The sequence below is a fragment of the Balaenoptera physalus genome, assembly GCF_965194825.1.
Source record: "Balaenoptera physalus genome assembly, chromosome: 13".
Taxonomy (NCBI): domain Eukaryota; kingdom Metazoa; phylum Chordata; class Mammalia; order Artiodactyla; family Balaenopteridae; genus Balaenoptera; species Balaenoptera physalus.
Genome location: NC_138892.1, coordinates 43,976,476 through 43,988,580, shown reverse-complemented (window position 1 = coordinate 43,988,580; position 12,105 = coordinate 43,976,476). Strand labels below are relative to the sequence as shown.

At 34.4% G+C, this 12,105-nt stretch overlaps 1 protein-coding gene across 9 annotated transcripts in view; it reads right to left on the bottom strand.

Annotated features, from left to right (window-relative positions):
* Positions 1-781: 781 nt before the first annotated feature.
* KCNC2 (potassium voltage-gated channel subfamily C member 2) overlaps positions 782-12,105 on the bottom strand; it is a 208,089-nt gene continuing 196,765 nt past the window's right edge. For 4 of the 9 annotated variants that reach the window (XM_082418969.1, XM_082418967.1, XM_082418968.1 and 1 more), the window contains exons 3-4: positions 9,593-10,520; positions 2,742-7,520 (exon numbers count right to left, since the gene is read on the bottom strand). In XM_082418969.1, coding sequence (XP_082275095.1) covers positions 7,162-7,520; positions 9,593-10,520 — 1,287 coding nt within the window. In that variant the 3' untranslated portion in view covers positions 2,742-7,161. The other 5 variants (XM_082418974.1, XM_082418973.1, XM_082418971.1 and 2 more) reach the window with 5 other exon arrangements.

Below are 12,105 nucleotides of genomic sequence, written 5' to 3'. Positions count from 1 at the left end.
AAGTACAAGCTTAATTTGCCACAAAACACAAAAAAGTAATTGATTGAAGAATATCTCTTTTATGCAAAATATACATTTTAGGATATAATTCAATTAATATTCTACTATATACTGACATTGTTCCTTGATCATTTAATAAAAAAATACTCTCATTGCCAGAATTTTATTTTTTGTAATATTAATAATTGAGGTAACAATGACAAAGCACTTAAACTATAAGTAATATTAATGAGTTTTTTAAGTCAAACAATTTTTCATAACTTAAACAAATGTGGGATTCAAAATAGGTCAGTTTTGATAAATAGGCACTGAAAATTTCACAACATAATCTGACAAGCTGATCATATAAGTGGTTTATTAAAAAAATGATACAGTTAGTGTTTGTGGATCCAACCAACAAAGGAGAAATAAGGGAAATTAAGACAGACCTATACTACACCAATATCACTGCTTTTATGATTCACAGCACAATCTACTGCAACTCCATGAGGTGGTAATTCACAGAGGTATGGGCCTTACTTGAAGCTCCAGAGATGTTGATCATGAATTCGGCTTCCTTTGATGTGAGATGGCCAAAGCTGTTGACCCATGCACACACGCTGGTATTTACAGTTGTTTCATGGACGCTGGCCAGTCCACAAGCAGACCACTCATATGGGGAGCACCAAATGAGTTCCAGCCACAGTTCTTTTACAAACTTTCAATGCCTCATGAAGACGGGAGGATCTCTTCCAAGTGCAACCTGGTCACATCAGGGCACATTCAGCAGCAGAAATCTGTTTCCAGTACAGTCCTTGGTATGGCTAAATTCCACAGTCCCTTTTTCAGCAGTCAAAAATCCATGATAAATTCTGTACAACACTGCAGTCAATAACAGCAGCACCAGACAGTATATTAATTTCTTTACCATAAAGCTGTGTGTAATTATAACTTTCTATGTGTGGTGTTATCAAAAGCATCACTGAATCTCTAAATATCAGATGTTTATGTCTGGGTAAATACATTGCCGTACAAGGTCTCTGACATGCAGGTCATGCTCTAGGACTTGGGAATATAAAGTAGTACTTGTTATGTGGCCAATCATAAAAGTGACAATTGTCTTCCTAACTGAAAATAAACATGAGCATTAGGAGTTAGCAGTCTCTAGGATCCTAAATGCCTTAGAAATATTGTTTATCTCTCAATTTATAGTATGACATTTTTCCTCCCTCTCATGCCCAGTACACCAGACACACTACTGCTATTGCATTTGTAGGGATGTGTAAACAGAATTTCTTCCACTTGGACTGAATAAGACACCCTTGGGGTTTCATTGGAGTGAACAAGCAGAGAGGCTTGTTCCAAGTAACAAAGAAGGCAAGGGGCAGGGGAGAAGACCCAGTACTAAAATCATGAACACCTTATCAAGGCATTTCTGTGCTTCATGGAGACAGATGGCATATACACTTAAGACAGGGAGCTAAGACAAACGGACAGAACAACATACAGGACAAAGCACCTGATTAAATACTGCCTGAAAATCTGTTTAATCCTGTGAGTCAGAAATTTAAGGCTGGTCAAGAAAGCTTCCTGTGAACAACAATGCTCCTTGTTGTTTGCAAAGAAATTAATAATTAAAGTAAAGGAAGGGGGTAAAAATGACAAGAGCTTTGAATGATATTTGGCACTCTGCCTCTGAAAATGATGACAAATTCTGGGATTTAAAAGAAAATATGACTCTAGTACCAAGCAGCAATTCCTATCTAAACAATGCAAGCCTGGCTGGCAGTTACCTTTCTCTCATGTTTTGTGCCTTCCCCAAGCCATTAAGTAAGAGATCTGGCCTCAGCTTGCGTGTAACCAGTAATGACAACCTCTTTGCAGTTATCTGTGTGCAAACAACCAGAGACATTCAGAACTCCAATACAGCATTTTGGAACAAAAGTAAATCAATCAAGAAATTAAATCTTTTAAAACAAATATTTTTTTCAAAGAATAAGAAAAAAAAAATGTCAAGGAGAAACTCGCCCTCCATGCCCCACAATTCAACATGCAGAACAGTCGACCAGTGCTTTCACATCAGCAGGATGGTTCGATGCAAGTACACATATCCCGAGCCATCCATGGTCCCCGAACTTTGCGACATTGCTTTCAGGTGATAGAGACAAGATGGTCCATGCAAATGAGCTGACCAAAGTCATGTTGTGAGCAATCAAAATAGGATCCCAGACATCTTCAGAATGGTTTAGAGAGTCACAAGAAATGAAGTTCCCATGAAGTGGTTGGCATTTGGAAGCACACTGGTTTAAATATATCTCCCTGAAGATATGTTTATGTATTAGGGTACTGGCCAATATCTGATGCTATCTGTCATTTTATTGCGAAAGGAGATCAGGGCAATTAATATGGAGAAGTAGTAGCACTACCAGGATAAGATTCATTTAAAGCCAGGATAAGATTTGTTGGCTACCCAAATGGAATTTCTGACTTCAGATAGTAGTATCATGCAGGACTGGTACTGTATTAATGGAGCTTGGAGTAAGTCTATGTTTAATTATTTCCATTATGGGGTAAACAGTACTTGAATTAAGACAATTTAGCCGACTGATGCAGTTTGGTTTACAAGATAGATGGGATGGGAGATCGAGAGCGCCTCAGAGGACAAGGAGAGTTGTAGGGTGATGTTACTGGAGAGAGCCTCAGAGCATTGCCTGCCAAGCCCGCTATGTTGTTTAAGCTTCGGGATTTTTCATATCCTTTTATGAAAAAATGCACAGACATCAGTTGAATTCAACCAGAAAATAGACAAAGACAAACAATATCATGCAGGGTAATCAAAAGTGCTATTTTTGAGCTCAAAGAATTTGTTTACAAAGAATTCAATATTGAGACAATTTACTACTCTGAAAAAAAAAAAATGAAGCTCACTGTAGCTGTCACTTCCAAAAGATTAAACCAGTTATCACAAATTACTGTTGCAATACTTCAAAATCTATTCATTCGCAGATTACAGTTTGTATTGATGTAATTTTGGCATACACAATATCAGAAAGCTTTTAAGAATTAGGAAAAGCAACTTAAGTAAGATATAAATTTGGTAAATATTTTTAAATTTCAGAATATGTTCCTTAAAAAAAAATGAGCTATTTTTTCTCTTTTCACTTTTTATTATTACCAAGCTAATAAAGCATGCTTAACTTTAAGTGGACAACTCTTTTCCAGCATATTTAATCTTCCAGCCTTATGAGGTTAAAAGGATGATTCCTAAATAATGGTTTTTAATGCCATTATCTAGATGATGTAGAATGAATGCCCATTTCTAATCCCTTGTATTAAAAAAAAAAAGTAAAAAGAAAAGAAAAGAAAAGAAATGAATACAAATTGAGTGATAATTTTAGTAAATTAAAGTCTGATTTTGATTATATATTTTCAGCTGACTCTCCTCTGCCAGGAATTGAGAACAATTTGATCTTAATCCACCTTTTCTTTCTATTATCGTGCATTCTAATCTTTTGTTCATGATCATCATGAACTTACAGAATGAAAGATACTTCCCACAAGCTCTAACCTATTACTTGGCCTTAGCTACTCAAGCAACACCCCATCAAGGTCATCTTTGGAAGGATTCATATATTGCAGTATTTTTTATTAGAAAAGATTAGAGGCAGGTAAATGAGGAAGGGAGTACCTAGTATAAAGTTAGAAGTAAAATTGTCTTAAAAGCCAGGCAACTATTAGCTGAAAAAGTAGTTATATTATACAGCTTAGCAAGTAAATGTTCTGAAAGATCCACTGAAAAAGTGTTGTAGATAGGAAAACAAAATAGCTCTACTGTGGGGTAAGGTTGGAATAATAGGAACCCCTCCCTACATATACACCCACAAACTTTCAGCAGATTAGATGTCTTCTTTGATATTTTGTAAATGTAAATTTATGTCATCCATTAACTACAATAAAGTTCTCTAGGACATAATTTCTGCTAATGAGAAAATTATCTGCCTATATATTTTGTTAGTATTTTGAGCTATAAAGCCTGGGAGGTGGTATATATTTCACTCTCCTCTGGTGGCTGATGGAATAGTTAATGGGAGAATGTCTTAAATAATTAAAAAGGAATTGCAAGTCATTTTTTCTTACATAGGGATCTTCACATGCCTGGTGGGCTAGTTATCACTACTATTCTGTAATGCAATTGGAAATATAACTGGGAATTGTAGAAAGAATAATTTATACAAGTTGACTTGGATTTTTAGTGTAACCGAAAAATATAAACTAGACTATAAACATTGATTGGTTTTGATTAAAAGCAAACTAGTGAATATGTATGAAACAAAGAGGTTGTTAATAACTAAAAATCATCCTTATAAAAATGTACCTTTTGTTCCTCACAGTCACCATGTTCTCTATAAGACTTCCAAAAAGGTAAAAAATCTGTTTGACAATTTACATTAATCATGCTAGTTACATGTAAATCTTGGTTGCCATTCTCAATTTTTACTTTTCTGAATTATAGTTATTAATATAAATATTATTTATTCTATTTATAGGTCTTTAATTCTTAATAACTATGATTTTAATGTCCATTTGAGAAGGCTTCCCTTATAATTTAGTAACAAGTATTTAATTAGTAAAATTATAAGTTATTCATATAAATATATTGTTCCTTTATTCTGCACGTTCATTTATGAACAGAAAATTTGATAAAATTTTGTCTTATCAAACTTCTACTGAATGGAATGACTAAAAATATAATTCATGAGAATAAACAATGTTGAACCCAATACATGGTATACATTTTATACAGCTTTTAAGAGCACATATTAGTTTGGGGCAGTATTGAAACTGCCTACTCATGTACTATCAATGGGTATGTTTGTGTTCATGTAAAATGATTTCATAAAACTACTATATAAATGAAGACACAGGTTCTAAGTTTTGGGACTTTACTCTTTTAGGGAATCCACATGTTTTCTTAATGTATGCCCAACTATATTTACATTTGTTGATAGAAAAATAATACAATGGGAATCCAGTCATTTTTCTCATCTACATAGGGGAGAATTTTCATAACTCTAAAATCAGGTTAGTGTAGAAACCAATTTGAAAAGCAAGGAAGAAATCATATAGGAAATAAATATCTGAGTAGGAGTAATAGGAGACATCTCTAATCTACATAAAGGAAAAAGGAGAAGAAATGAATGGATTTCTAATAGACATGACAAAATAAGACACTCAGAAGATTAAGTGAAATTAGCCAGAAATGTTACCAGACCCAGGAAAAGAACACAAATCTGCAAAAGAATTAAGCAAGAATGAAAACGAAGTTGATTATGGTGAGAAATGACAAAGAATAAAAAGCTCATAGATGAGTATTCAAAGATGTTCTCACTGATAAAATTTGTATTTGTGAGATAAGATTGAATGTATAGTTTTCTCATATAAACTGAATATCTTATGAATTGCTTTGCTCATGAAACTTTGCTATTTTATGGAAAAACTATATTTATATAGTGCTTTATAATTTGCAAAGTCTTTTTTCATATGTGATCCCCTTTGACAGTTTAAAATTCAAAATATTTTCTAACCTGGAAAAAAGAATTCTATCTAGATCCTTAAACATGTAACCCTAGTATAAATATTGTATGTGATACTTTATTGAATGATGCTCAAAATACACATAAATCTAACCACATATTACATACAAATACATATATACATATATAAGTATATATGTATACACATGTATAGTGATTTAAGATTACAATGCACTTAAAATACTATGTTCTATATTATTATTTAGATATTATTATTTAATATATGTACATATACTTTGTTCAAATACTATGATAGAATATTAACTATCTTTATAAAATATTTAAAAATTGTTGTAACATGATATTTAAATGTAAAATAGCAAAAAATCAAATAAATCTATTCAGATCATTGAAATACATTTTGGTGCAAGGGATAGATGTAGAGATTGAAAGTTCTTAGAATGAAGAAGGATTTAAAATATTACATATTAAAGAAACAAAAGAAGAGTCTTTTGTCTTCTCTTTCAGGACTCACAGGTATGGAGACAGAAAGAACAATATAAAGTGCCCAGGAGAAATGAAAGAGAAGCACAACATGGGTAATGAGCTATTTCAAAGAAAGTAGTCATCACAAAATAAATATTTTAGGCTTAAAATGGTAAAGTATTCAATAGGAAGAAACTGCAATGAATAGCAAATAAGCACAATATTTTTAAAATGCACTTGCACAAACATGAAAGTTTTGGAGTGGCTTTTCGTTCAAATTCAGTCAACTGCATAAGAAATTATTATTTCTTCATAAGAAATTAGTAGTTCTTTCTCAATTCTGTCAATAAACAGAGAAAAATAACCATGGCACTAAAGCCACTGGAATTCTCAAAGTAGGAGGTAATCTAAGAGCATACCAGCACTTTGACAATGGTGGGTTATAAGTGTCACAAAACTATTTCTTAAGGAGAAGAAAAGGGTCCAATTGTCAGTTCGTAAAGTTTACTAAAACAGAAACAAAGACAAAAACTAGCACCTAAGGAATAGTCATAGACACTTGGCACAATCTAGGGAAACGAAACTGTGCTGGAGTGGAGCTTCAGTATCCTGTTATATTCCTTAACAAAGATGTCTGTCCAATACAATGTATTCATTCCACAAATATTTATTAAGTATCTTCTATGTGCCAGGCACTGTTCAGTGTCAATTAAAAAAATAATAAACTTAGAATTATTACTGCCCTGAAGAAAAATTCCGTAAATACATTTTGTAAGTACACAAGTAGCCTTTCCAGTGATTGGGTATATTGTTCTATATGGCTGAGGATTTTGTACCTTAGCAACCTTCTGACATTCAGGTAAACCACTGGGAAAAATTGCCCAAATACTGGATAAGAGACAACTAGAGTACGTTTAATGTTTTACTTTGAGAAAAGCTTTATTATTGTTTTAAATTATTAATTACTTATCAAATATATGCATAGTGTAAATTAGTGAGTTTAATTCATTGTAGGAAAAAAGATAACTTTTAAAGACTGCTGAATGCATTGTATTAAAATAATTAGACGAGTGACTTAATTTTTAAATACTTCATTACAATTCTGCCCATAGACAAATGAAAAACCAAAATATAATAAAAAGAAAGAAGGGTGAAATGCCTTTTAGATATGACAATCAAGTCGGCTGTTATGTATTTTTAAATGTTTATAAAGAGAGAAGATATGATGAGGAAAAGAGCACCATGATGGCACAGTTGCTCCTAGAAAATAATGAAAGAGCATTTTACAGCACTCCATATATTTGCAGCATTTAATTGCTAAGTCACCTGTTAGGATCTGATTAAATGCATGCCTACCTTTCCTGATCCCTCCATCAGAAGCACACGTGTAATCACCTGTCGTCAGTAGGAAACATGTTTCCCCTCTTCTGTGTTTGTCTCTGGTACTAGAGCGTCTGATGGGGAGCCTTTCTGGGGGTGATAATGGCGGCTCACTTCCTGTACTGTCGTCACCTGATAACACTGGTCACAGCACCATGCCCATTGACAGACAGTGATGGATGAGGAAATGAGACAGTACAAAGAGTTTACGCCGAATGTCCATAGTACAGTCACTCGATATACAAAACACAATAATCACATCATGATAAGAGAAAGAATTTTATCACTCATTACAAAAATTTACGTGGAGCAAAATGGAAATGTATTGAAAAGGAGAGAAATGTTGTTTGGGAAATTTTAACTTCATTTTGGATTTTATCTAATAGGACAATAACTTTTACAAAATTAATGTGAATTCAAAATAAGTGTGATAATGAAGTAGCACACAAATTAATATCTTTCCATTTTTGACATGTTATCTAGTTAATGCAAATAGATATCTTTGAAAGTGGAGCCTACTGAAGGAAAAACTCCTAAGTAAATATTTGTCTTTGCAGTGCTTTAAGACACATGCTTTTATTATTTTCTGAAAGTAATTTTCCCAAAAAAATTGTAATGAAAATAATCCTGAAGTTCACAAACTTTATGTCCAGTTTCTCTATTTTGAGGTGACATAATATTTTTGAGCATACCAGTGGAAAAAGATCAACTTCTCAAATGACCTTGAAACAACTGTTTATTCTATATGCTTGCCAAAGACTTTCACATCCTATCAGCCTAGATACTAGCTTATAACAATGTTTGCCCAGGCTGAGAGTGTGTCCTCCTTTCCATGCCCTTCATACGGGCTCTGCGCAAGAACGTGAGAGCAGTCTAATGAGAGCAGCAACATCAACTAAATTTCATCTTTCATAAAGACATTCCTGGCATAACAATTCTCAGATACATATTGACATAATTTGCAAAACAATCTACTAAATAAACATAAGGACTGCAAATAAAACCTTTTAAAAAGCAGTTCAGTTCCAGCCAGTTTTTTTTTTTTCCATCTACCTCATAATAACTTTTGGAAGCTAAGGAGGGAACCTGTGAAAATGTCACTTGCCTTTTCTGTTTGTTTGTTTGCTTGCTTGCTTTGTTTAATTGGTGTTATTTCTAAATAACGCAAAATTATTCACATGGGATTCTAGTAAGTCATTTTTCTACAAGAAAAAGATCAAACCTACCTAAGTTATAGGGAATGCATATATCTTAACTTTTCATAGTGGACAAAATCTAAATTGTGTAAACTACAAAATATTTCATCCGTAGTAGACATAATAGACTAGAGATGACACTATTGACTATCACTTTGGCAAACTGAATGTCAATTTACAATCAACCCTAGATTATCTATGACAATAGAGAGGAATAGCAATTCAACTAATTCAAGCAGTAAATCATCCAAAACTGAGTTCTGGGAGGGAACAAAGCCCAATGCAGAGTGCATAAAAAAGGAAATCCACAGGGAAATTCAACCTTGCCATTGATTAGCCAAAGCAGATCATCTATCCCCTGAATAATGTTGGGCTGATTATATTACATAGCACCTTACCCAATCCAAAGGGATTATATTGAAATATCCTAATTTAAGAATAATGAAAACTTAATGAACCCTCCATAATATTACTGAGGAAGCTATTTACTTTGAAAAGGGACATCTTACATATCACCTCTTTGGTGTTTAGGCCTTTGAAATGTAAACGTCCATTCTTCTTACATATCTTCTTCTTGTGAATTAGGTTAAAATGCATGGCCCCATGTGGCAGAGATAAAACTGAGACAAACACGCCAAGCCAAATGACATGGAGATCAACATTTTGAGAATGAAGGATGGAAAATGTCCAGTATCGTACCATCACATCGTGCAGGGAAACAAAGAAACATTGGCACAAAAGCAACAAACAGGCAAAAGAAAAATTGGTACCATCAGCAAAGGGCATTCCCACTAAAGCAGGAGAACTCTATAGCCAGCTATGCAGACTTCTACTTAGGATTCATTTAGAAAAGCTATAATCTAGCTATCTACAAGCCTGACACAAACACATTTTTTGTGAAGGGGTAGAACGGAAAACTCATGAACATCTGTGGAAAATGAGAATGCTTGTCTTCTATTTCAGGGACATACTGGTCTATAAAGTATTTAATGGCATGCATTTGAAATTGTGCCTTACCTGATCTGTTATGTTCCGGAAGCCGATTGTCTTTGCCCAGACATGTGTCACCTTGTGTGTTATTACAGGACATATTTAATTCTGTCTTGCAAAAAGTAGGCGAGGTTGCCTGAGGGGCAGGAGGGATGTGCTTCTTTCTTTTTCTTGGAAGTTTCTGCTTCGCCATTGCCAAGGAGTAGTACATTCCAAAATTGTTGACGATGACAGGCACCGGCATGGCTATTGTCAGTACTCCAGCCAGAGCACACAGGGCTCCCACAAGCATGCCCGACCACGTTTGGGGGTACATATCTCCATAGCCCAAGGTAGTCATGGTCACTACAGCCCACCAGAACCCAATAGGAATGTTTTTGAACTGCGTGTGCTCACTGGCTGAAGGGTCATTGGGTTGAGCTCCTACTCTCTCCGCATAGTAGATCATCGTAGCAAATATCAAAACTCCTAGAGCCAGGAAGATGATCAGCAGCAAAAATTCATTCGTACTTGCTCGGAGAGTGTGTCCAAGCACCCTGAGACCTACAAAATGGCGGGTGAGCTTGAAGATTCTCAGGATCCTGACAAACCTGACCACCCTGAGGAAGCCAAGTACATCTTTAGCAGCTTTGGATGACAGCCCACTGAGTCCCACCTCTAAGTAGAAGGGTAGGATGGCCACAAAGTCAATGATATTCAAGAGGTTTTTGATGAATTCAAGTTTATTGGGGGAAAAAACAATGCGGACTAAAAATTCAAAAGTAAACCATACCACGCACACTCCTTCTACATACGTCAAGGCAGGATCCGTTTCGATTTCATACTGTAGAACGACGCTTGTGCCATTGATGACTGGTTCTGTCTTGTTTTTAACAATATTGAAAGCTTCATGTGTCTCCAGGCAAAAAGTTGTGATTGAAACCAGGATGAAGAATAAAGAAGCAAAAGCAATAAACTGTAGAGAAAAAAAAAAAAGAAATAAAAGAAGAAACACAGAGTGATCTAACCATAATATATTTCAATCCAAATCTAAATGTATCAATCCCTGTAGAAGAAAAAGTATAAACATATATTTGAAGATTTCACTTGGCATGTTACTCAAGTGTAAGAAGACATGTGTAGGGAACATTCATTAGAGCTGCACTGATGATATGTTTCAAGTTCTGTTTTCAGCTTATATAGGTAAAAAGTTTTGATTTATGTTGGAAAATAATTTGACTCTTTTGTGTAAGACACTATACCTGTGAAAAGAGCATAAAAATCCTTGCAAAAGAATGTTAAAGAGCAACAGGCTGAAAAAAAAATAAATGTAGACAATTGGCTCCAGATATTTTTTACCATCCTAGAAATCTTCACATATTAGATCAAGATTTACAACCATAAATATTAGGTGCAGTCCACACTGATAGAAATTTGGTAGCCACCCATATTTAACTGTATGTTTCTTCTATAATGTTCAGATTGTCATGAGGTATGAACATGAAAAAAAGATTTGAGCTATGTTACCATTTATATTATATCAACTTAAGGCAGAGTCTTGTCCAAAAAAGCAAATCTGGGAAGAGTAGGCATCAAGACTGAAGAGAGAGAAAGAGTTAAGGAACAAATTAAAAGGCAGTCTTCTTCCTGTCCTGAAAAAGAACTCCAAATGTTAAAGTAATATGTTATATAAAGATGCGGGTTTTTTTTTTTAATTCAACATTTCTTTGGTCAATAATATATGAATACACACCTACTAATATAGAATAATAATAAAAGTTCTCACTTATATAGTTCTTACTAGCGCCAGACACTCTTCAAAGCAATTTATGTAATTAACTCACGTCAACACTCATAACAACACTACACCATCACTTTTTACAGTCACCGAGTTTGTCACTTCTCCAAAGTCATAAGATTACAAAGTGATAGACCTGAGACACTAACTTGATAAGTTTTGCCCCCGATTCTGTTCCCATAACTACCAAACTCTCAAATGTAGAATACAAATATGTTGAAACCTTTATTTATCTTGGGATCACATACTTCTTAATATTAAAGATCTGAAAACTTGAAACCCAGTTGTTTTAGTAAATGGCACTGTTGCCATTTGTCAGCACCAGAGGCTTTCAAAGAAGCTGGCAGATTCCTGGTGCTCTCTGATAATGCGCTTAGATTGAGCATGCTTAATGAATACCAAGAGACTGTTCCTTGAATGTCTAAACAAATGAATTATTCAGGGAGAGGAGGTCATCAGTCAAGTGGAGGGAGGCCATTATTTAGAAATAATAGGGTATATCCCAAACCCAAAGCTCTTCCCTAATATCTTGCGTCTCAACCATGACATTGAAAAGGTCTAAGTTTCAAGAAGAGATTGAAACCACCTCTTTTTTTTCCCCTGGTTGATCTTCAATGGACGAGATATACAGATCTCGCCAAATACATAAGAGATACACAAAAAGACTAAAAAAAAAAGAAAACTTTGGCCTGAGATTATCTGCTTCAAAGAACCACCCCAGGGGGTAAGGGCAAGATAGGGGTAAAGAATTAAGAGGTACAAA